At 42.2% G+C, this 24,774-nt stretch overlaps 1 protein-coding gene and 1 long non-coding RNA gene across 3 annotated transcripts; one reads left to right on the top strand and one right to left on the bottom strand.

Annotated features, from left to right (window-relative positions):
- The first annotated feature begins 50 nt into the window (after positions 1–50).
- Positions 51–11,703, top strand: LOC118245230 (uncharacterized). Of its 2 annotated transcripts, none has more exons than XR_007708824.1 (5): positions 51–148; positions 2,005–2,088; positions 3,272–3,344; positions 4,333–4,431; positions 11,032–11,703. It is a non-coding gene; the product is annotated as an uncharacterized LOC118245230 (long non-coding RNA). The 2 variants fall into 2 exon arrangements; XR_004777814.2 differs by lacking the exon at positions 51–148 and adding an exon at positions 253–1,342.
- Positions 3,508–22,202, bottom strand: POF1B (POF1B actin binding protein). The gene is made up of 15 exons (XM_035541158.1): positions 21,771–22,202; positions 16,744–16,782; positions 16,224–16,325; positions 15,264–15,479; positions 13,674–13,789; positions 13,061–13,088; positions 11,985–12,059; positions 9,638–9,730; positions 8,786–8,899; positions 8,469–8,621; positions 8,240–8,350; positions 7,439–7,567; positions 7,030–7,103; positions 6,547–6,661; positions 3,508–4,701 (listed from the first exon to the last, which is right to left on the bottom strand). Exons 1-15 carry the CDS (start codon positions 22,200–22,202, stop codon positions 4,696–4,698), a joined length of 1,803 nt encoding a protein of 600 aa, XP_035397051.1. The 3' UTR covers positions 3,508–4,695.
- Between the last annotated feature and the right edge of the window lie 2,572 nt (positions 22,203–24,774).

Here is a 24,774-nt window from a genome sequence, read left to right as displayed (position 1 = left end):
AGACAAGTCGCCACTTTCATTTGGTTGGCTTATTGCTTTAGAATTTTTAACGTTTTTTCTTTATATTAATTGTTTGTTTCTTCTCTTGGCAGTGGAACAGTGAAATGGACAGTGAAACCTAACTGGGAAGAAACATTGTGGGGACAAGGTCTGTTGAAGAGAGAAAAATAACTCACGCAGCATTAAGGTTAATGTATTGCTATCCATATGTTGTTGGACTTTAAACAGTGTCAAAAAATAATTGTCAGACTTTTTGCTGGAGCAGTGGTTTTAGAATTCAGTAGCTAATGTCACTAGGAGAGTGTATGCTTCTGCTTGGCCCTTTGCTGGTTCTGTCCAGTGCTGGTTAGGTAGATGTTGATGACTGAGCCTGGACTTGGGTATTTTTCTGTAGTTTGAAATCCCCATCAATGCTTCCGCTTCTTCTAGAACTGTTGTCTTCGTAGCTGCAGATGTTGAAGCTTCTTGTAATTGTCTTTCCAAGTTAGAAGGGGAATAGGCAAAGAAGGGGTGTTGGAGTTATTAGGAGGGCTTTGGTAGTTTAAAAAAAGAAAAAGTTGTGGTGGATGGAAAGAAGAAGGAATCACCAACCAAGCATATGCAGTGTGTTGCTGATGTGACGTTGGGGCTGTGGAGGAAAAGATGTAGAAGCTGGGTTTAGGGAGAATAAAGGAATGCAGAAGCTGGACAAGGAGAAACCCGAGAGGAAGTGGTAGTATATACAGTGCTCCTATTTCGTGCATGTTGTTTGAGTAATGTAGGGTATTTTTATATATCACTTGTGTAGGTATTCTCCCAACAGAAGGTAGGACTCAGGTAGAGCCTCCCCTGCTTCCCACTTCCTTACACCCATGTTTCCTCATTATTAAATAATACTTCCCCAATATTATTTCTGTATTAGCACTAGTGGTTGATTGGTCTCCTCAGCATAAGCTTTTACCTAAAATGTAAGAAGAAAAATCCACCTGAATCCTCAGCAGCTTGAGGCAGTTCCTAAATTCTTCTCAGTGTGCTTTCCCAGTAAATATTTAAGAGAACTTGCGATGGCTGTGTTACTTTTACCATGGAGGTGTCATGATTTTAAAAATGCATTGTGTCAAATCACAGTAAAATTCTTCTATCTCAGTACCTCTGCAGATCCCTGCTCTGCGTAGTCTGTAACTGCCCTGACTGGCTCCCTCCCCTGAGCTGGCAGCAAACCGCCTTCCGTTTACCCAGACCGATACAACCTTAAGATGGGACGAAGTGCAGACAGGCCCTGCCTATTCATTTTCAAAGCAGATGAGTTCCTAAGTGGTAGCAGGAAGTGAGTGAAGGAGAGACACTACCACCTGTAAGCTTTGTAAGTCTTGTGACTAAATGTTTCATTCAACGGTAGAGTTGGTGGTATCATACTCTATTACTTCTCCTGCAAACCCTGAATGAAGTCTCCCATCGCTGCTGTCAGGTTGCACGGTCTCTGCTCTTTTAGGGGTAGTCTTCAGTAGACATGATCATCTTCCGTGCATACATCCTTTCCTTATTGAAGTTCACCTATGTCTTGCCTTTTGCCATGTTTTCAGTAAGGGCTGTGAGCTGTTTTGAAAAGAGGAAAGGTTTGTGCTTTTCGAATTGTTGCAAATCTCCTGTGCAGGGACACTAACAAATAGGAGGAAGTACCTTTCCAAGCCTTTGTGGTAGGATGCCACCCAAAACACGATGAGTAGGAAAGGTGACCTGTGCTGTAAAGCTGTTTGCCGCCTGGGAGCACAACACCGAGGTAGTTCAGCTGTTCTTGACTGTGTGTGGATTTCTTCTGTGCTTGCTTCCTGTGGTGATGTGCGTGATGTACAAACACGTCATGTTCGCTTGAGCAAGCAGCAGGTTTCAGTACATGTGGAAGGGTTGCTCTGAGTGTCAAGAGTTGTTTACTGCATTTCTTTGAATGACAGACAAAGAACTAAAAGGCGGAAACAGTTAAAATTAATTCATGTCTGATTCATCATCTGTATTGTTTTTCTTCAGGTTTCAAATAACCACAATTAAAGGTAATGAAATTGAGAGAGCGAGAATATGGAAGAACACCAGCAGCGTACTCTCAAGGTAAAGGTCAAGGTAAAGGTATGTTACCTTGATGTAGTAGTCAAAGCCTATGTTGACTTTTCAGGCAGAATGCTAGAGGTGTCATTAACTTTTAAACCAGGACTGTATTTGGCTTTTGTTTCACAGCTGAGGCAGAAGAAACCATTCCGCATTACATAGTTGGGTGGAAAAAACAGTAACAGGAACCAGAAGACAGCTTTTTTTCTCCCAGCTTTCGATGTAAGAACCAGAAATTGTATGCTGTCACATCACTTCAGGCAGTGAGGGTTAATCCTGTTGATAATTTAACAGGGCAGTACGTTCATTGCTGTAAATACATGAAGTAAATGCTGTCTTTGATTTTTCTAATTTGCTTCTGCAAAAATGTAGAAATATCAGTGGATATACCTGAAATTGAGGTGAAAAATTTTCTGAAGTATACTGTTTGTAGTTTGAGCGTTAACTAGAATGTACAGAGATGAGTAAGTGAGAAAAGTGCATTGCTGTAAACTCCAGAAGAAATGTTAGGTCAGTCAGTTTCTGTTCAATGGAAGAGAGGCAGCTGATGAGACTACAGCAAATACCATGTATTTTTATAATAAAAAATAAAAATTTTGCTTTTTAAGGAAGTCTGGTTTTAAAACAAAACCAGCTTCAAATGGCCACTATGCTTCATCTTCTAGTCTAGCTCAGCTTTTTGACAAGTATCTATTGCGTCGTGTTTTCTGGGAGTAAAGTATGTTGTTACAGCAATCAGTGCTGTAGCATGTGCAGTATAGGGAGGTTTTAAAATAGTCTTATAAGCCTTAGGGCAGCTGATCCTTGCTACACAATATAATATTGGCATCTGACTTTCCTGGTTAGTGAACTAGGCTTTTTTTTTTAAAATAGGCTGTTAGCCACTAGCACGGGGAACAGTTAGGGTGTTTTCAGATCTGTCTTAATGCCAGTTGTATATGGGAGACAGTTCACTTGCTAATCATGGCACTTGTCATCAAATTACAGTGCCCAACCAGCTCTGACTGTATTCAGAGCCTGTACTTTTTCCTGTCTTTTAAGGGCGTTTACTGCTTTGCTTATGCTATTACACAGTCTGAAGTCATACAGAGCTAAAGAAACGGTTTAATATTATTTGCTAGAAAGATTAGTAAATACACTGAAAAGAGCGTAAAGTATGTCCACTAATAACTGATGGTTCTGCTGTTCACAGCTTCTTTCTTTGGAACTGTTTGCATAATGCTTCCAGCCAGTCAAGCCCAGCTGCAACCATGGCAAAGACCACAGTAAGTAAGAAAGTTGATTTGTCTCTCTTTTTATTGGGATAACTGCACCAATCAATCACTATGATAGCATTAAAAAAAGTGTTAATTTTTCTTTTGGTGGTTTGGGTCACCAAAGGTGGTAAGGTGTTAGATCGTGTCAGTAAAATTATTCATTAGAATAGAATACAATACTCTCTGTCATCAGATAGTTAAACACACGTTTATTTCATAATTACACATAGCCTACAGGGTTCTCTCACCATTTAACATTGTATATGATCTATATTATTTGTAAACAGAAATATGTAAGTCTGCAGAAATAGAGCAAAGCAAGAACCCTGTGATAGAGAGCTAGCGCCTTCTGATGGCATGAAGTTTTACCTACGATGCTTCTCTTAGTACTTTCCCGCTCACCAAATGCACTGTGTTGCTTAGACAACTACTTAATTATTTATATCAAATCAGTTGAGAGAATTTCCATGGTCCTGCCTGGAGCAAAAAAATGTAAATAGTAAGTTAGTCTGATAGTAAAATTTATGAGCTATTTTCATACTAGGTTCTTCAATATAAAAATATACCATGTTCTTGATATCTTCAAAATAAATAGTTATGACTGGTTTGGGGGCTTGTAAAGGTTCAGCTGAAATATGTTAACGCTAATGTCAGTAATGTTATAAAATCAGCATCGTCCCATATTAAGTATCTGCCAATTTAATAGGTATGTTTAAATTGTTGTATATTTGGAGCAAGTTCAGTAATTTTCCTTTGTGTCTTAGTTTCCCATAGGCAGATGTAAGGTAAGTAAAGTTCCCCATGACGGCAGTTTCTGGATTTTGCTTCATCTTGAACAGGCAGCAATATGAAGTGATGATGGCTGAATCTGTCTGTATTGAAACCAGCCATTCAGTATGTGACTTAAATTTGTGTAAGTGGGTAGGAGAGAACAACATGGATAATGCTATGAAGAGGAAACGGAAAAGGTTTCAGAGTTCTTCCTTTTGTTTCTTAGATTGCTGCAAGTGTGACTGAAGAATAGATGCAGATGCTAGTCCTGTCAAGAACAACAAGTCCACGACAGCACGGCATACCCTCCTCTTCTGAGAGAAAAGTAAGTGCATTTATATTAAAATATATAAAATAGGAACATTTGCGCACACAAGTTAGCGGCAGCTTATGGACACAGGTTCACGATAGTGCAGACAAGACAGTGTCTTCCATCATCTTCATGCTTCCATGTTCTTAATTTGTTCCCTGGCCTTTCTCTCACTATCAGACCGACCCTTTTACTGATGCAAAAACAGCAGAAAGTAAAGCAACTTTAGGTGGTTGTTGTGAACTCCTTTGAGCAGCTGTGATGGCCAAGGCATTTCTTTCATTCCTGAAAGAAACAAGCAAGCAGCTTGTTAGATAATACGCATACTTACAAAGCTGTCCTGGTATATAAAGCATGCATCATTTAATTATATATTTATTTTCTCTAATGGTCTGACTTTTTAAGCATCTGAAATGGTGGTGGGCCATTCCCCTTTAACAAACGCTGTGCATATCAGTGCTTACAGCATCTAGTACTGGAAAGATGAAAGCTGTATCACTACATGTAAACAGTTCTGTTCAGCAACTGACAGCTGTCAGAACTGCTATGATTCACTGTCTTCAGTAAGCACAAAAACACAGACAATGATTTGTGGTTGGTTGGTTTGTTGTTTTTTTTTACGAAAACAGGAAACAAGAGCAGGAAATTATCAGATACCTAAATAGTAGATATTACAGAATTTCTACCTTAAAAGTTTTCAGTAATATAACTTGGATCAAAGTTACTAAAAAGATTCAAGTACCTTCATTTGAGTATCCTAAGGGATATCATTATTAATTATTACTATATATTATTAATATATAGTAATTATTACTTGAAAGGCGGTACCATGTACATGCTATGTTCAGTATAAAACCACACTATTCAATACCTATCAGTCAGCATCACTATTAAGTAATGAATGCAGATACAAAGATGTGGCTGGCAGAACATAAACACAGAAAAAAATATTGGTGAATCTCCAAGGAAATTGGCACTTCTTAACCTGCATTTATCAAGTCTATCTTACGACAAAGCAATTTTGTTTCAGGTGAAACTGCCACTAGTGATAAAGACCTTGGGAAACTTAAAATACAAACAGTTCTCATTTATTTAATGATACTGATCTCTTCAAATGCAGCATACGCTCATTGTTTCCATTTTTATAATGGAAACTGTGACAAACAAGTAAGCTAGGAAGGGATTTTAGCTTTTTCTTTATTACTGTTATTTATTACTTTAATTCCTTCACATTTCATTAGGATGAATTTTGGAGGTCAGTAATAAAATTCTGCTGTTTGTCAATGCCCTTTTATTTTTTAATCCTGCTCCAGTTAGCATCTCAGGTATCCTTTTAGAACATGCTAGATGTCTTACCCTTGGTCTACTCAAGTCGCTCACATAATTGCCTTTTCTTGGTTGTGTCCTCCACAAAGCTGCTCTTATATTTCTTTAAATATGCTCCTCTCCTATACTCTATCCGCATACAACTTCATCACACTCCACTGTTCAGAACACATGCTGATCTTTCTCAAGACTTTTTTTTCAGATTTGACACTATCCTTTGTGCTGTAACCTAAATAGCTTCTGCAGTCCTACTTTCTCCTTTAACATTAAACCACTCCTTAAAAAGTCACCACTCTTCTGCATTTCCTGGATGAGTCACTGCTCTGTCTCTATGTAAGTTTCAGGAATATGGTGCTTAATATGTTTTAATAATAGTGCAGAGTAATTAATACTCGTGATTCAGAAGAACACTGCGCACCCAAAACACACTATGTGCACTTCACCTGAGAGCAGAACACTGAGGAAGTTCCCAACTCCCCAGTACAGGCAGTGATGCCCAGAAGACTGCCTTATGCATGAGGGCAAAAGCTGTTGTTAGAGCAACACCACTTCTTTTGTTAAAGGTAATTATGTGCCAGAGAAAAGAAGGACAGGTTGTTTTATTTAAACTCCACCTAGCAATTACTGCCTTCTCGAAATAGCCAGCACAGTTTCTTGACTTCAATCGCTTTGCTTTCTGCAGCCTGGTTAAATTAACCCTACTGCTTTCTCTCAGAAGTCAGTTTTGGCTAATATTTTCTTTGAAGTTAAATTAAATACTTAGGAATATCAGGGACTATATAGGCAATCTCAAGGTGAACTTACATGTTTCCATATCTCTCCAGTCCTCTCGATTACAATAGTTTGTGATTTATTGACGGGTGATGTAACCTTGTAGTCATCAGACAAAAGACCCAGAATAGGATACTGGTTCCTGTACCTGTATTAAAAAGAGTTGCAAACCTGGTAACTATAAAACTGAAATCTGCGTATCTGTATCCAAGTCGCTAACTGATTTTATCACATAATCCTGTCAATTAACAACCCCCAAATATTTTTACTAGTAATTAAAATGCTAATATTGTAATTTTAATGCCACTTTAACATGTTCATTTGCTATTACAATGTTTAGTATTGAATCCTCTGTAGGTTTTACTAGCTGAAGTTTTTTTTTGCATTTAAGTTGAACAGACGTTTGACATTAAGACATTTGCAGGAGTTAAGGACTTAGTTTATAGAAGCTTCACAATGGAAAATCAAAAGGATATATTTTTAAGAAAGGTGAATAAGGGTGAATAAGTACATTACTTCTTAGTGATGACAGCTGTTACACCAGGGGACTGACTGTTTGATAATCTCTCATGCTTGAGTCTGAAGAGGTCCTGAGAAAACCAACAGTGAATATTCAAGTGAAATAAATAATGTTTCCCCAGGTATTAGTTCACTAAATCCACAAAAAAAATCTTGCAGAAATTCCTATCAAGTATATAATATATATATCATATAATTATAACATTATAGTTATTTAATTTATATAGTATAATATATGTTATAAATATATAATAATAATACTAACCCTGATGCCTGATCCAGAAGGGTACAAGTGCCTTCTAGCTTCCAACTAGTAATAAGCAACTAGTTAAGTTGCTACGTTCATAGTAAGTGGAGGCTTAAGCATAAAATATTCTCAGACAAAAAATAAGCTATCCTGTTGTACCTCTTGCTGTTGTTTAATGCAGGCGTCTTTCTCCTCCAGCATCGATGTCAATTCATGCAACTTTATTTGCAAGTCACTGTTGTTCCCTTCTCTTCTTGATATATCTTGCTGGAATTGGCATAACTGAGACTATAAAACACAGGTTAAGAAACAATTAGGTGCTAGGTGCTCCTTGTAGGTGACCTTTCAGTACGCGTCTAGAACTCTATGTATTTTGTTCATTAAAATCATCAACAGTAAGACCTGAATTAGTATAATTTACAAAATGCTGTGGACATACGGACACACGGGAAACCCAGTCATTTTCAAATATAAACCTTGAACTTCACAAAAAATTCAGAAAGCGATGATTTGGCTGAATTCTTCCAGTACCAGTTTAACAGGTTTATAAGTGGAACTCGTTCCAGGGCAGTAAAATACTACTATAATGCTTCAAATGAGAGATTTTCTATGTGCAGTTTTGATTGGGATTTATCTTTATTTTCTGTTGGGTATCTTTTGGCAGTTTCTTACTTCATCAGAGCAAAACGTCCCATTAGGAGTTAATAAGATCAGCAGTATTTCTTAATTCTACATCTAAAGAATTTTTATTTTTTAATGACACTTTAATTGATTTTAGAGCTATCACTAGTGCTGCATAAACTAACTGCAGAGCCAAAAGCTAACAAAAAAGCATATGGTAGATTTTTTTCTGTTTCCTAATCAAAAAGTAATTTTAAAAAATATATATTTAAAAAAAACTGATTACCTTCAGTTGTATGAGGTGAAGAATACACATATGGCAAAAGTTAATCTACGTACCCTAAGACTGCGGATCTCACGATCTTTATCCTCTCTCAAGTTATTGATCATCTCTACATAACGGCTGGAGAGTTCATCTGTGGTGGTCTGAAGTGTTGGATTAGAGCAGATCTACAAAAAAAAAGAAGATAAAATTATCTTTGTAAAATACTATCTTACAATTTTATTTTCTTCATTATCTGTGAATAACAGCTACCGAATACAGATCAAGTGAAGGTCTCGTTACTACCTGTAGTCTGAGGCTCTGGATCTCTTGCTCCAAGGCACGCTTGCAGTATTCCAGTTCTTTCAACTGACAATCCTTCTCTCCCTCGCTGAGCCGTAGAGAAAGGAGCTGTTCTTCCAGAGAGCGACACTTTACAGTACTCTCTCTGAGTCCTTGCTGGAAAGCACAGAAGTGGAATGAATGCATGGTGTTCCTTAGGGTAGTAACAGGCTCACACTAACGTACACCAGGCAGTAATCACTGAGAATACTCAAAAAGCCATCACACTGGCTAGTTTTTGGCTGACTGTCAAAATACTGAAACTACGGTCTTAGCTTTACCTGCTGCTGACGATTATTCTCTCGCAGAGATGTCAACATAGTTTCGTATTCTTTCACTTGAGATTCTTTAAAAGCCAAATCCTTCTTAAGTAAGACATTGTCAGTTTCTAACTTCTGTAAGACAAAAGGGTGAACTGTCAATAGCTGCAATTTTTCAGCAAACAGTCCTATGTATGTTCAAAGTGCAATATACTAAGTGATAGTTTAGAACTGAAAATTACCCAATTTTCTTTTAACTACATATAGCTCAGATTTGCTCATTATGGCAGTTATCTGTGGCTTCATGCTGTGTGGTAAGCACTGTTATCTTGGACGCTGCTCTTTCAGTCTGTCCCAGAAAGACTTATTCGTAGTTATTAAACAGAAACCAACAGAAAAATCCAAACCAAAGACCACTTCACTGCACAGACTCCAGCAGGGAGTACACCTTAGGTAGGAATGGAACCGAGGTCTCCTGCTTCCTGGCAGAATGCTGTTTAAGTAAGCACTTGGCGTATATGCCCTGTCCGTGTTATAAGTAAAAACACAGTTCCAATACATCTCCACCAATGAAGACATACATAGATTGTCTATGCCAATTCAGAGCGCTAAGTCCACTCAAAAGGGCCTTTTCTGCCTTTGAAAGCATTTGGTTATTTAGGCTTCAACAAACTGAACTTTTGAAAACCACTTCTAGGAAGAAATCCAGCCTTGTGTGCTGTTAAAGTCTTGCAAGGCCATAAATAAACCATCCACTTCTATTAAAGCACCTTAAATCTGGACTTCCCAAGTTAAGCTTCGTCATAATGGACTTCTTACTGACAGGTAGCAACAAATGGATGAGGCCCAGGAAATGGAAAATTAACAACTTACCCCCAGGTCATCCTGTAAGTGGCAAAGCTCTTCACGTAAATTTTTGAAAGTGGAAAGCACAAGTCTCAAAGATTTATCTGATGTTACTCTCATCTAGGAAAGGGAAAAAAACAGCAAAAAAATATATTATTCTGATTAATTAGTGAGCTTTGTTTACAATATGCTTAACTGTGTAAATGAACAAAACTGCTATGCAGCTGAAAATAACTCCTGGCAGTACTGTGCATGCCATTCTTGATGATTTCTACAAAGAGACACATTTTCAAGTACTTTGTTCTGCAGACGACACAATCTTTGAATGATTGCCTTTTAACACACAGGACACCATTTTTTAAAGAATGCAGGAACAAGAGAGTAAATGAGAATTGCATTTGCACACCAATAAAGAGAAAAACAAATGCATTACTATTGCACAATCATTTTTTTGAGAGCTTTGTGAGTTATACTGATAAGGTAACCACCCTACCTGGAAAGCCACAGAGGAAGGAGTCGTTGTCTTTGAGACCTGACAAAGCCCCCTTTCAGCCCAAGTGCAAGAGAATTTATTAAACAACAACAAGCAAAAACGCCACACAACCAGTTCGTCACTTTAGGAGTTCCCTAAGATTTAAGGAGTCAACTGGATGAGAAAGAAAGGCAATAGTGCGCAATAGCCTCTAACACTGTTCTTTTTTTTTTTTCTTTTAATACACGTTAACATCTGTGTATGGATTCATGTGAAATCACAAACTTGCATTTCGTGATGCATTTCTAATATTCAAAAGAAAAAATGACTTTGAAAGAAAACATGAATTCCTCAATTTTTTGACTCATCTAGATAGGCTGAACATTCTTTGCAAAAGATGTGTTTTTTACTTTCTGAAAAAAGTGAAATTCTGTCTGTTCCTCTTCCTCCAATGCTTTCCCTCATCTTTCTTAATGAAAGAAATTTGTTGATCATTCAAATCTAAGAAAACTATTAAGCCCTTGTCATATTTGTCATTTCTACTGGTAATATATTGAGACTGAGGCTTCACAAAAGAGCATTCTTTTGTAATTAAAGTGGAATTTCAGTTCTTTCAGTTGCTGACAAAATCTGTTTCACCAAAAGACATTTTAATTGTGTATTTTTAAAACATTTTTGTAAGAATGTAAAATGAGACAGAGAAAATGGAAGATACGTTTCAGTTCTTTCACAAAGGGGTGAGCTGAAACTGTTTCTGGGCATGGTGTTCTATGAGAACATGAGATCATGAAATATTTTGGTGTCATTGTCTTTCATTCTAAAAGAATCACAGAATAATTGAGGTTGAAAGAGACATGAGAGGTCACCCTGTCTCAACCTCATGCTTAAAAGTCAGGATCAGCTGTGAAGTCAGGGCAGGTTGCTCACTCACATACGTTTTCTTTACCAGGAGGTGTTCTGCAGCCCTCAGACAGGATCACCTTGCCCCTACCCCAGGGAGACCAGATCAGTGCAGGCTGCTGTGGATCCTGTGCTGACAAACCTACAGGTCAAGTCCACCATTCTGGAGCCAACCCTGGGATTCACACGCTAGCTAGTGCTATTCACAATAGCACTGTTTTTAATGTTTTATCAAAGGAAGAGGTCTTCCAAGCACTTCATAAAGAAGTCAGTGGTTTTTGTAAAAAACGCGTTACGGAGACTGCTAGAATGTTAGGAAGCAACAGAATGCATAACCATTATCAGAAGCTGACATTCTTGTTGGATTGCCTTGCAGCCAAACCTGCGTGGCTGTTGATTGAAAAAGCAGGTAGAGATGGTTAAGTAGCTAAAGAATATGACGAGAAAAAACATAAAAGCCATTTATAAACAGAGCCAAACCAGAAATGGCTTATGTTTTGTTACTGGTTGTTTTAAGCATGCCACAGAGATACTGCTACGGTACAGCTGTTTAACCAGACCATTTGTAAAGGGTGAGACCTCAGTTATAAGCAGTGTATGCAATAAACAGTAATCGATACTCAATTCAACATCCAGTAAAACACCTACTATGCACTTTTAGCTTTTAAAATAAAGCATTAATATACAACACAAACAAATAAAAAGATGAAAAATCAGTGTTCTCCTACAATTACTTGTCAAAAGCCAAAATGGTTTCCAGTGAAACTGGAAGAAAGCTGCAGTAAAGCTCGGTTTAAAATGCACAAGTAATCTGTGGAGTGAACTGCCACAACATGTCACCTGAAGCCACCTGTAAGATTCCATACCCTTCACATAGAATAAATGGAGTAAGCAGAATATAGAGCAATTTATGTTTTGTACCAATTCCCGGGTATGTGTTGAGCCAGCTTCTACTGTTTCGAGTTACCATAGGCTTCCATACATCCCCCTCCATGTACATACCTGGAGGAGATAACGAATCTGCTGCTTTGTTGCCTCAGACAGTCCTTTGGGAATTAAATCTTCTATATCTTCAGTCTAAGCAAAGGGAGGAAGGAGGAGACATCTTGATTAAGAATTTTGCCTGGTTGATCATAATGTGGTTTCTTCATTAATTACATAGCTCTACTATGAAAAGCATGTTTAGTGCAAGGCAAATAAGAAGGAAAACAGATCAAAGTGTATCCAGAAATTTTCGAAAGCCTTATATGTGTGGCATATAGAAACTGAGATGAAATGATAAATGAAGCATATATTCAAATACACATTAAGCTTAACATTTCTTTTAAACGCAGCATTCAAAACAATTCCCTTTCAAGAAATACCAATTAACACTAAAACAGAACTCCCAGCAGTTAACGATTATGAGCAAACCTCATTTTTCTAAGTAATGAATAGACTGTCAATAAACAAATGACCAACATGTTACAGGAGATACTGCCAGTGATGAAGCGGCATTGCTTCATGCAATTTAATCCTAGACAAATATTTCTACCATATAAATAATGACTTCAAAAATAACAAAGGTCCCAGTGATTGCATCATGGCTGGATTCCCAAAAGAGAGCTGCCTGTAAATCTAAAGAAGTCTGTTCTGTCAACTTTACTTCCCCTTACTTCTCTGAGAGGCGGTGTTCTTCCCTTCTCGCAATGCCCGGCAGTGTATGTTGCTGAACAAACACTTTGTTGGCAAGAGTGAAAGATCCTACGCACAAAGCGCACAGTGAAAACGGTGTATGTGTGTAAGTTTGGGTTACAATGAAACCACCACTGGCGTAACAGGAAAGACTTTAAAAATTTGACTCTCATGCTGGAATGCAAATTGTTCAACTTCCCTTCTTTCAGTATTACCACATTTGCAAATACATAGCTAGCAGTAGGTTTCAGGCTCTGAACATTACTAACAAGCAGAAGTTGTTAGCTAACAGACCAGTATCCTTCAGTTAAACTGGCTTGGCTTAATTTGTTCCAAGATCCACACCATTCTTATTAAGACTAACTTTTAGGGAACAGCTTTGTAAGAGCATGCATGATGCTTACCTGACTCGTAAATTCAATGTCATGGTTCCTGTAAAACAGACAAAATGCAAGGGACTGATTAACAGAAAACCTGACAACTCCAAGTTCATGGCCACACTGACAATTACAAAAGGATTATCTGTAAATTATGGAACATGGAAGGTTCATCCTCAGACTAAGAGTCGTTACCTTCCCTTTAAGCTGATAGGCAACGTGTTGTTCAATGGGATTCCAGGGACAAGTACCTGAGGAGACCAGAATACTGACAGCAGTAGTCAGCACAGGCAGTTTCTTAGGGCAGTTATCCCAATTATGGCTGGTTAACCCAATTACATTCTTAATTGGCTTGGGTAATATCTTTACCCAGAACTACGCTGCAGTGTATTGACACACCTGAAGTGTTTACTTAGCAGTGGCAGGGGTTCTGTGATGGACCGCTTAAGCTTATTTCAGTGAACTCTGAAAGCACGAAGTGAGAGCGAGACGGGAACAACAAAGTAATGGTGATTGTGCAGGAAGGGTAAGAACATTATAAAGACTCAAAAAACAACTTGCAAACAGTATTGTGCTCTTAACCGTGCACTTCTAGGATTTCTGGAACACCAAACTGACATAGCAGACATAAGGCCAATACCTTCCTCCTATCTTTTCCACATGCTGTAGTAAACAACTGTACAGGTCATTGGTCTTGCGGTTCAGTTCGGCAAGGAGCTCACCAAAGTAGCGGCAGTCCAGCTGGTCATTATTCTCCTGAGAGCAATCCACCTAGCAGAAGATAAACAACAAGATCATAATTGAGTTCCCTTCTTCAGGATGAAAGCTGAACATGAAAATGCTGCAAGTATGATGGATTTGTTTTCATTTGCCCTTACTAATTTGCAGTTTGTTTACACTGTTCTTTTCCTGGGTATTGAGTCTTCTGTGTCTTCTGTTTTTCAGAAAATAATACAGAAATAAATGACTTTCCTTACAGCAACAAGCAATAGGCAAAGCAGTATCTGTTACAGTAGTATCATCATCATTCTAACACGGAAAGTGTAGATAATCAGGAAATCTTTCTTTAATGTTCTTTAATGTTTCCATAGCTGTAGTGGGTAAAACACATGTGGACAGCACCCAGACAATCCCAGCTGGGTGCAGGATTCCCCACTGCAAAACAGATAATTGCATTCCCACATTCTCACTGCTTTTGCATACATACATGTGCCGGAGTATTTCTGATGGATGAGTTGAGAAGCTCTGACATAAGCCACCTCCTTTTTTTTTAAGACCAACAAAACCTAAAGACACCTCCCAGCAAAGACCAAATGTTGCCGTATGTGAATAACAAAAGTAAGAACAGCAGCCCAAGCTGAGTCTACCTAAGGTTTTGGGTTTTGTTTTTTTTATGAGAGTCTCTGGCTATGGAAGATTCCACATAGGTCCAGTACTGAAGACACCCAGTACGTTACCACCACCTATGTATGGAACAGATGCACAGGAAGGGACTGCTACATTCCCACCCCCAACCAAAACAGGAGTACACATGTATAGTTGTCCTCTGGCAGCTTGTAGAAACTCTGGAACATGCAAACTATTCTAAAGGAAGCTAGTTTTGCGCTTCCAGTGAAACTATGTCAAGTAATTCTACATCAGGTTGAAATCTATTTCAAATCCTTACTGACCAGTTAAGGAATGCAATGCTGAATTGGCGTATGTCCACTTTATAAAGCAGTGTAAGCTTTTACCAAAACTGGAAGTATGAGTCTTGTATTACACAGCCTTTGCTGTACGAAGAGTGACAGATGAAACCTGACTGAATCAATGGGCAGCACTCCCAGATACAGAAAAACAAAACGAACAAAAAACCCCCACAACGCAACAGCCAGACTTGACGGATTAAAATTACAGTAGAACGATGATCAGTCAGTACGCTTAAGCACAGGTCTACACCATCAAGAAATACAACTGGATCGGATACAAGAAGATACTTTTTTTTAACAGCATGTGACAAAGTTTCGGACAGTTCTAAACCATGCAGTCAAAGCATTCAAAGTTACCAGCAACAGATGCACTTTGCTGTTTATAGTTACAGTGGGTGTATGGTGAGTGAATAAAATACTATGATTTTGAACAAGGCTTGACTTTTGAGACCAGGAATCAGTAATTTTGTGTCTGTAAAGTTTTATACTCCACATAGAAAAATGTGCTGTGAATAGTAAAACATTAAACAAAGGATTCTTACCGGTTCACATGTCTGAACTGTTACCCTCCTCACTGTATTTCCTCTGCAGTCATCCGTCACAGAAACTGGAATTATTTCACAAGGGCTGCTGGTCTGTGTCTGTTGGCACTGGTGAGTGACTTGGGACTGCTCGGACGGCTGGCAGGGCTGGATAACGTGGCACTGATTGGATTGCTGGGGAATCTGACACTGGTGGGAAAATTGATACTGCTTCTCCTAAGACAGAAATGCATTTTTTAAGCTTCTGAACACATCTTAGTGAGATGGAAGCATCATATGAATACATAAATGAAAGAAATATGTTTTTGCATGGAAAGACTGATGACAGTTTCAAATATCTTTTAATAATTTCAATAAAATTGTTTTCCTAATTGAATACAAGTTTGTCTCATACTGTCACACTTCAACACTGTAATTCACCTACTCCTCAAATTTTAGCAGCTGCAAATGAACACACGGAAGACATACTTTTCCTAACTGAGTTGTTTCATTATATTGCTCCACTTAACATATTCACTGAGGCAATAGGGACCTCCATTACTTAATTTAAAACATCTATATCCTGTTCTCTCAAGTATTTTAGAGATTAAAGAGCTCTAGTTGAACTACTTACTTAGATTTTGTTACTTAAATTAAAAAAAAAAAAAAAGTACAGGAAATGGCTGAAGACATTTTCCTCTATAAATGCTTTCAGCAATTCCAGGTTAAGTGTGTGCCATGTATCAGGGACACGCACATCTTGGTTTTATAATCCAAGAAAACTGCTGTTGACAAAACCACCCACCAGAACAACAAACTAGAAACCAGTTTATGTTCCAGTCTTTGAGAATGTGTACTCTACCTCGACAAGGCAGTTCTCTGGTGGGCGTAAGTTCACAAAAACAAACAAACAAACAAAAAAACACGAACATTACTGTCTCAATTTCCTTTTGCAGTAGGTAATATAAACAACCAACTTACTTGGTGGGGATTTAACAGCTCGTATTTTCTTATTGTCTTTTCATAGATGACATTATTTCCAGGGCAGAAATTCCCCCCTCTAAGAAATGGGGATAATGGCTCCTGTAACAAATTTTAATAAAAAGCATTCACAAGTGTTGTCACATAGTGAATTCAGAGTTAGCATAATTTGGACTAAAAAATGAGGAGGAATATTTGTAACGTGAAGATGCATGCATTTTGAGAGAGTTTTCTGAGTTACCCACATTTGATTGTGCATTCATTTCATCTTGAACCCAGAATTATTTATTTTGCAATACCCATGCAACATGCTTATAGATTCTCATCTTGCATCTCTATTTCCCTTCACCCCCCGTGGTGCAGTGCCAAGCGTACCATTTTCTCACAACTACAGAATCCTGCCAGGCAGGAGAAAACAAGCGGGCTGTGTAACAAAGGTGGACATTATACTGTGTCAGCTAGAGCTCATCAGGCTATGAAACTTGTTCGCCTTAGTTGTTCACCCAAGCAGTTTACCTACCTGCTCAGGATTCTCTATAATAATCCTTCGAATGGTGCCCTGCAAGGAAGAAAAGAAGTAAAGATTCAGTGATTACTGTACTTTAAAACCTTTTATGCTCAGAATTCAGGCTTACATACATTTCCAAATTAGTCTGAGTATCACGATCAGCTATAAATGTATTGAGAGCCATTGGCTGAAATCACTGAGAAGTGTTAAAGCCACGGCCTTTCCACCCAAAAGGAAATAACCCATACACAGCACAGCAGCACGCAATCTGGACTCTCAGTAAGAAGAGTCTGTTTTTCCTCAGTCACCTATTTATAGGTCAGAGGAGGTGAGTCCTTACTGTCTGTAAGTGCCAACGGACCAGGACACAAAGCTAGCACCGGACACGACCTTCACTGATCGCGTGTCCCACAAAACACTGTCTTACCTGCAGCCTTTCCTATTAAGGTCAGCTGGTGTAAAGTGATTTACATCTAAAACACTTCTTGTTTCACCAGGGAAAGAAAATTTGTATTTTGCTTAAAAGCCAAAATAAGAGGGACATGGGAACTGCCAACAAACCAAACCAGGTAACTACCCAATGTACCGAACAGCAGCAATTATTTCAAAAAGCGGTACAAAACTCCATGATTGACATGGAACATTTACTCATTCTTGAAGGAAAAATGAAATATACTTTTCTGAATTGCAAAAATCCACAAATTACAGCAGTTTTGCTCTTGTTCAAATGCAGATTATTTTGCTCCTCCCCTGTCTACAAGCAAGTCAAGCAACCGTAGGCAGTTTTCCATTTTGTGGACCAACAACAGCTGTTACAGTGCACGCACGTTGCTTGAAGCTTCCATGCCCAGCTCTTTATCCAAGTAAGCACAATTCCCACTGAATCTCATCTAAGGATTAGGCAATTTGTTAGTTTACAACATACTACTTATTCCTTACAGCGCAAGCTTTAAATTTTCCTAACAACTCATTTACCCCTTTAACCCGTGGGCTTGGAAAGTTTATATTGCTGTAGTTAAGCCTCAGAGACATTCTTAACTGGGTAAGAGCAACTCCGAAGTAGGTCAAATTTCCAGCTGTGAAGTGTTGCACAAGTTTAGGAAGCCTGAAGCAGTTTTCCAAATCTCCCAAGAGTGAATCATAACAGCACCATGGAGGAGAAATCAAAGTAGAGAAGAAACTGCTTTAGCATCAACCACGGTAATTAAGAAATCTCAAAATGATAACTGCTGCAGAAAACTTTGAAAGCTGCTTGCTCGTCCTCCCACACCCCATGGGTCCTTCGAGGCTCAGTTGGGAGGGAACCCCCACGCCGGCAGGGCTCTGTACCAGGACCTAGCTCTGAGAGGAGCCAGCCTGCGAGTCGGTAATGTACAGCCTGGTTTCTACGTCACTGACACCTACACAGTGCGAGCTGAGAAGTGAAATACTGAAAGAAGGAACACACGCTGCTATTCCCTGCACACCAGCTAGCCAGAACGCTCCCTTGGAGCGCAGCGAGGCAGCTCAGGGTTTCAGTGTGCCTGGCAGGACCAAGCCCTCGTCCAGTACAAGTGACAGGGGACAGATCTCTTCTTTTTCAACACTGACCGCTATTGTGTGGCACGTTAAAGCCAGGTGAGCATCGTCCACAAAATTAAGAGGCACATTTTCAACGCACAGAGAAGCCGTGTGAACACACCTGATCTCAGTGACGCTGCCACAGGCCTTTGGAGCACGCGGCTCACGCTGCGCCTCGGGGAGGACAGCCGGTGACATCGGTTTGTGTAGTTACCCGTGCGTTCTCAGAGGAACGCAGAAAAGGGAAGACTGGAGAATTTTAGGTTAGAATACGCTTTTAGTGGGATCAGTAGGGTGGTGTTAAGTCACATGCAAGATAACACCGGAACCAGAACGTTTCTGTTGGGATCAAACTACGCTGCCGTGCAAGAAACCCGAGCCCACCCGTTCCCGAAGCCCGGCGGTGCCGCTGCTCCCCGCCCCGCCGCCCCTCAGCAGCCCCTCAGCGGCGGAGGCGGGCGCGGCTGGGGCCGGGCCGCGGGCGGCCGGGGGGGCCCGACGGGGCCGGGGGTTGTGGGGACGTCACCGGCGGCTCTGGGCCCGCGTTGTACGGGGACTGCAAAAGGCAGAAAAATAAACAAACAAACAAACTCCCAAAGGCGGGCTCTCTCATAATCGTTTTTGCTGGTCTTTTTAAAATACGCTTCCAGATTTGTGAAGTAAGCGGTTGATAGCTTTATCCAGTCGTTGTGCGCAAATTTTAGGAAAAAACAAGCACTACGCTAACTTTTATTTTCAACAATTCCCTTTAGCTCCAGACAAACTAGTGATTAAGGTGCGAATTTCATGAATGTCAAACCTTTTATCCGTAACACACTGCCCTGCCAATTACAAGCCACCCAGCCACGGAATCAGAAGCCACGCAGGCTCCACTTGGCGAGCGGGGGGCACCTCCCAGCCAGGTGGGTCTGACCCCGAACTCACAGCCGAGGTGAGCCCTCGGCACTCAGCACGGGGCCCGGCCACGAGCAGCCCTTACAGGGCTTCCCCTGAGCGGACACCTCACACAGGCTTTCAGGATTTTACCCCACACTGAAAACAGACATCTCGTGCATACCATTTCCTGCCTTAATTTTTCACGGCCGTGGTAACAGCGTTCACATGTGTAAATCACACTGAGAGAATTCATTCTAAGCAATATTTGCCATTTGGCTCTGGCAGGTGAGGTGCCTTCAGTCCCTCCATATGAAACCTGCCGTGGCTGGGAGTAGCATTTGGCTTCTACACCAAGAATAAAACAAAGTTAGATCAAAAAAAGGAAAGAAAAGTGAATCCTGAACGATTTGCAACCACAAGAAGTACAATCACACATAGGTGATCTTGGAGGTCTCTTCCAACCTAGATGATTCTGTCACTCTGTGATACTATACACACACGCCACTATCACATTTTCCCTCCCTCTAGTTTATTAAAAATGTACATGAACACAACAGAAGACACCAACCATAAGACTTAATATCAGCGTACTAATAGTAATAAAGGCATTCATTATCATTAATCTATAAAAGCTCTGCAGAGGTAAATATTGCTCAAAGAAAGCCATTTGCCTTATCACCAGTAATAAGCTTAAACCACAGCTCCAGGCTGCCACTAACTGAGAATTCGTAAACATGTAAAACATCTCTGTGAGTCAGAGATCATTGCAGTACTTCATTTACGCAGCCATATGGCAATTTCTCACGAAGAGCACTGCCCTTCTCCTGGCAGCTCCCTGGAAAACTTCGTGGGTCCCCAGACCGCCTGTTGGGCCACCCCTCCCAGCGCTCCTCTGACCGCTCCCATTCAGCACCAAGCAGGCAACTCCTGCCAACTCCCCACTGACTTCCCTATCTGTTACCCTCTTCCTGAAAAACCTCCTAATAACGTTTATTAACCACCTTCGCCCTCCACCACTAAAACTGCAACCCACACACAACCCAATTTAAACTACGCCGTCTTTTGTCTTTAAAGTCTAATCCAGCAAAACACTTCAAGAAATTATTTTTCCATCAGCACAACTTAATGGACTCAGTGACTAAAACAGATGCTGAAAATCAAACATACTTCACAGAGCTGGGACAGAATTTGGGTCTATAACCAAAGTGTTCATGCACTCATCTGGGGATAGAGGGGAAATCTGGGCCTCCAGTGTTTATTCTCTTGAACATCAACGTAACTGAAGACAATTCAGCCTACCTTTGAGCCCAGCCGAGCAAATCACAAATCTGTGAGGGGAGCCCCGTGTTTACACTCCTGCCCCACATCTTGCAAAGGAGGGATTAACAACCTGGGTACAGCAGGTATCTGCGGCTGCCACAGCCACATCACACAGCCGTGCCAGGGAAGCGCCTCGCGTTACAGAACCAACAGAAGCCACCCTATCCTCCAGAGCAAGGCAGCCTTTAAACTAGGCAAAGCGGCTTTGGAAGAGGATCAGGTTTCCTATTTGCCTTAATCCCTGTTCTTTTTCATAGTCAAATATTTTTACACCACAGGAAAGAACGTTAAATAAGAGTTGAAGAACTTGAAACAAATATACATTCCTGTATTGAATATATTGTGTCAGTCCTGCTTCTACTGATATTAATGACAGTCTGATGTGTGAGACAAAAATGGTATAAGAACAAATTCTGATCTCCTTTTCTGTTCTTACATAGTCAAAGCTGTTCTCAACTTATTGATCTCTACTTTTGTTTTTAAGATACTACTCATATCTATTAAACCATTAAATTCCATCAACAGCTTCAAGCTGTACATTCCCTGAACGCAGACACCGCAGCAGACCTGCTGAACTACTTTGTGAAGACCTTTACACCAACGCTGAGCGGGGACCGTGACCTCTCTACCTGCCCAGCTTCACGGGTGTTCGCAGCTCTCCCGAACCTGCTGTCGCTAATGAGGAAGCGCACCGTGAGGTAACACGGGAGCAACAAGCGTGCAGGAAAATGTGCCTGCGTGGGTCACGCCGATGGATGGGGGCAAACCTGGAGCTACAGCAGCAGGAGCACGCGGCTCCCCATCGGCTTAGAGTTTTACAGTGCTGTTGGCAAAATGGGCAAAAATGGTTCAATAGACTAAGATGTTTAGAAATTTTTTAAAAAAGTAAACAGGGGTTGTCAAAAGGGACCAACTGCAGGACTGCTGGATTTACTCAAACGAAAAGGGGACTTCAACGGGGAATTTATTTACGAGTTGCGGGTGAGGACCAGCCACGGGAAGGCAGCCGGCGGCCCGGAGCTGCACCTGCGGCCTGGCGCCTCTCCCTCTCGTCTCCTGGGCCTCGGCCCGGGCCGGCGGCTGCGGATCGGCCGTGCCGTGCCCTCTCCCCGGGGCCGGCCGTGCCCCGGCGCCCTCGGGGCGCTGCCGTGAGGGGAGCGACCGCGGCCGGGTGCGATCGCGACGCGCGGGGCCCGCGGGGGGCTGCGGCTCCGGCCCTGGCCCTGCCCGGCCCCGCCGCCTCCCCGCCCCGCCGGGCCGGGCCGGGCCGGGCCGGGCCGTACCTGTGGCGGCGTCTCGCAGGCGGGGGGCAGCGGCTGGCAGCCGTGCGGGCACTCCAGCGGCGAGGCGGCGCGGGACGAGCAGGAGGCGCTGGCCCGGCGGCAGCCGGGGCCGTAGGTCCGCACGCGGTCGAGCGCGGGGCCGCCGTCGTGGCGCTGGAACGGCGCCGGCTCGAAGCAGGGCAGCGGCCGCGGCGGCTCGGGGCAGGCCGGCGGCTCCCGGCACGGCGGCGGCTCCGGGCAGGGCGGCGGCGGCGGCTCCCGGCACGGCGGGGGCCGGGGCAGCGGCTCCGGGCAGGGCGCGGGGCGGCGGGCGGCGGGCAGCGTGCTGTAGTGCTGCTGCCGCCGGTAGTAGTGGTGCTGCTGCTGCTGCTGCTGCGGCTGCAGGTGCGGGGGCAGCCCGAGGGGCTGCAGCTGCTGCTGGGCCCCCAACATCGCGGCCGCCCCCCGCGGCAGCTGGGCCGCGCCGACGGAGCAGCGGGGCGGCGACTGCGGCGGGGAGCCGGGGCAGGGCGGCGATTAGTACCTGCCGGGGAGCCGCGCCTAGGGCAGGACACACCTTCGGGTGGCCGGGCCCGCCGCCGCCTCCCCGCCCGGCAGCGCGGCCACACGGCCGGGGGCGGCCCGGGCCGGCCCGGTCCCGCTGGGCCCCGGGGGCTGGGGCCGGGGTCCCGCCGGGCAGGCAGCGGGCACCCTCCTGAAACCGCCCGGGTGGGAAAACGGGGTGGGTGTGAAGGGAAACGCTGTTCGTTTCGATACAGGTGGACGGGCGGTTGCGTTCTCTGCAGGGCACCACAGCGGCCAGGCAGCCCTGGGTACCCGGGCCAGGCCGGGGCTGGGCACCTGTCCCAAGCGAGCCTGGCGCCGCAGGGAGCAGAGGTCAGCTACCCAACGCTGCGTGCTTTGGTACGGGGTCCTTCAGTGCACTGCCTGTAGCAGGCAAGCCCTAACCGAGAACACAACTCTGTTCTGCGTGTTAATGTAGTAATAACATAATTATAGAATATTGTGTAACAAATATAATCCTTAATAATAAACCTCAGATTCTTAATTTCGCCAGTTTGTTTCCTCCACATGCTTACTATGCTTTCAGGTCACACAGTACAGTCACACACAACAACAAATAGCTTCTGTAGTATCACGTAATGCCAAAAGACCTTGAGAATGGAGCAATACTGACTGCATTATTCTCTATGACGTTACATTGCCCATTCACTGAAAGCTTCGTCTCAAATTAAAAAGTGCTCACATGAAATCTGCTCAGCAGGCGGTTGGGAAGCTAAGAGGTTTAGGAGGAGGATGATACAACAGTTCCGTATTTTAAGGTACTGTGACATCTGGAGATATTCATCAAAAATAAAAAGTTCCACTTTACCCGTAGGCATTAAACCCAAACAGACACCTGGTTTATCTATGGGTGTATAAAACAACAACAAAACACATTTGGAGTACGTTCTAGCCCACTGGTTTGAAAGGCACTGTATGCAAAGACAAACGATGTACCTGGACATAAGAGAAATAAATATATTTTCTCTTAAAACCTCATTCCTGGTTCACCAGCTGACACAAGCTATTGATGGCTTCTGACAAAAACAATTAAAAAAATCCCTTGGAAAGCAACAACCTACGGTTACAACAGCCCAGTCTATTTTTACACAAACCATTAGAAATTGCTTTATGCTTCAGTAGGAAACCACAGAAACTACAGCAATACTCCTCAGGGAAAAACAAGCGCTGTAATGCTACACGTAGAAAAGACTATTAGTTAGCCAGCTCACAAAACCTTACCAGTCTGCAGGATACTGCCCTGTTTAATAAAGAGTGCCTTGGAAATTTCTTACAAGGGTCAGCAGAAAGAAAGGCCTAAGTCATCCTATTGTAATGGAAATACAAAATAACTTCCGGGAAAGTCTGTGGATGTGGTAAGGCTTATTGGAGTCATAAATAATCACAGTAAGTAATGTACGCACAGGGATCTGTACCAGTTAATGAAAACCGCCTCAAACAAAGCGCTTGAATTTTAATGTGACCTACGTTCTCTGTATGTCTAAAACAGAAAGTGATATTTCCTTCTGTGTCTTACAGTGCTACCTGTTAAAGGAGTTTGTGCTGCGATAACCGGCTGGGAGGAATAAACCTGTGTTTTGATACAAAATAGGAGAGAAAAATACTTGCTTGGGAAGACCACTACAAAATACACATTGTATCCTGGTGTCTACACTTAAATCATTGAAATTATTTGTCATGTTGAGGAACAGATACCTACACAATACCAGGCTGGGAAACTTCTGAAGGGGTTGAGGAAGAAAGGGTTAAGAAGCCAGCAAAATGGCAGGGAGCTGCACAGCCATAACTTGATGAGGCAGAGATAAAAATCTGCTTTCAGCTGTAAGGAAAGCATTAGAGGTTGAAGGGGAAGTCAGAACCAGCTGTTAAGTAGAGGCTTCGGTTTTCTGATCCTCCCTTTGAAGGAAGTGCAATAATGCACTTGAGGTTTGGTGGAAGGTGCCTGTCTGCAGACACCGATGCAGTGCAGCCACTTTGTTCCTCTTAACCTCTTTACCCTGGGCTACCTGGATCGGACTGTGCTGACAGTGGGAACACACCTGGCAGAGAAGGGTATGTGGGCAGCAAGATGTCTCTCCCTGTTTCAAATGGCCAGCGCTGCCTGGCTACAGCCTCTTTTCTCAGCAACCAACAAAAGGTTAACACACTGAATTCCCTCTAAAGGTGCTTTCAGACAAGACAGTGAGTGTAGTGCTCCAGCTGTTTACTGGTGACATGGCGACTGTCCAGAACGTGCTGCTTAGAGCACAAGTAGATCACTGTCTTTTTAAAAGACCAGCTTTGTTACATCAGAAATCGTGTTTTTATGGCAAAAATTACTTGGTCATGGTGACAGCCTATTTTATGCAGGTCGGGCTTGTATGAGCAGATGGCACTTTCTGACTTGAGAGTCCTTTAATTTTTTTCCTCAGAGCTTTTGCTTCTCAAGTGCCTTTTTGCT

Source organism: Cygnus atratus, chromosome 13, assembly GCF_013377495.2.
Source record: "Cygnus atratus isolate AKBS03 ecotype Queensland, Australia chromosome 13, CAtr_DNAZoo_HiC_assembly, whole genome shotgun sequence".
Classification (NCBI taxonomy): Eukaryota; Metazoa; Chordata; class Aves; order Anseriformes; family Anatidae; genus Cygnus; species Cygnus atratus.
The sequence above is the reverse complement of the archived record's forward strand: the minus strand, read 5'-3'. Positions and strand labels throughout refer to the sequence as shown.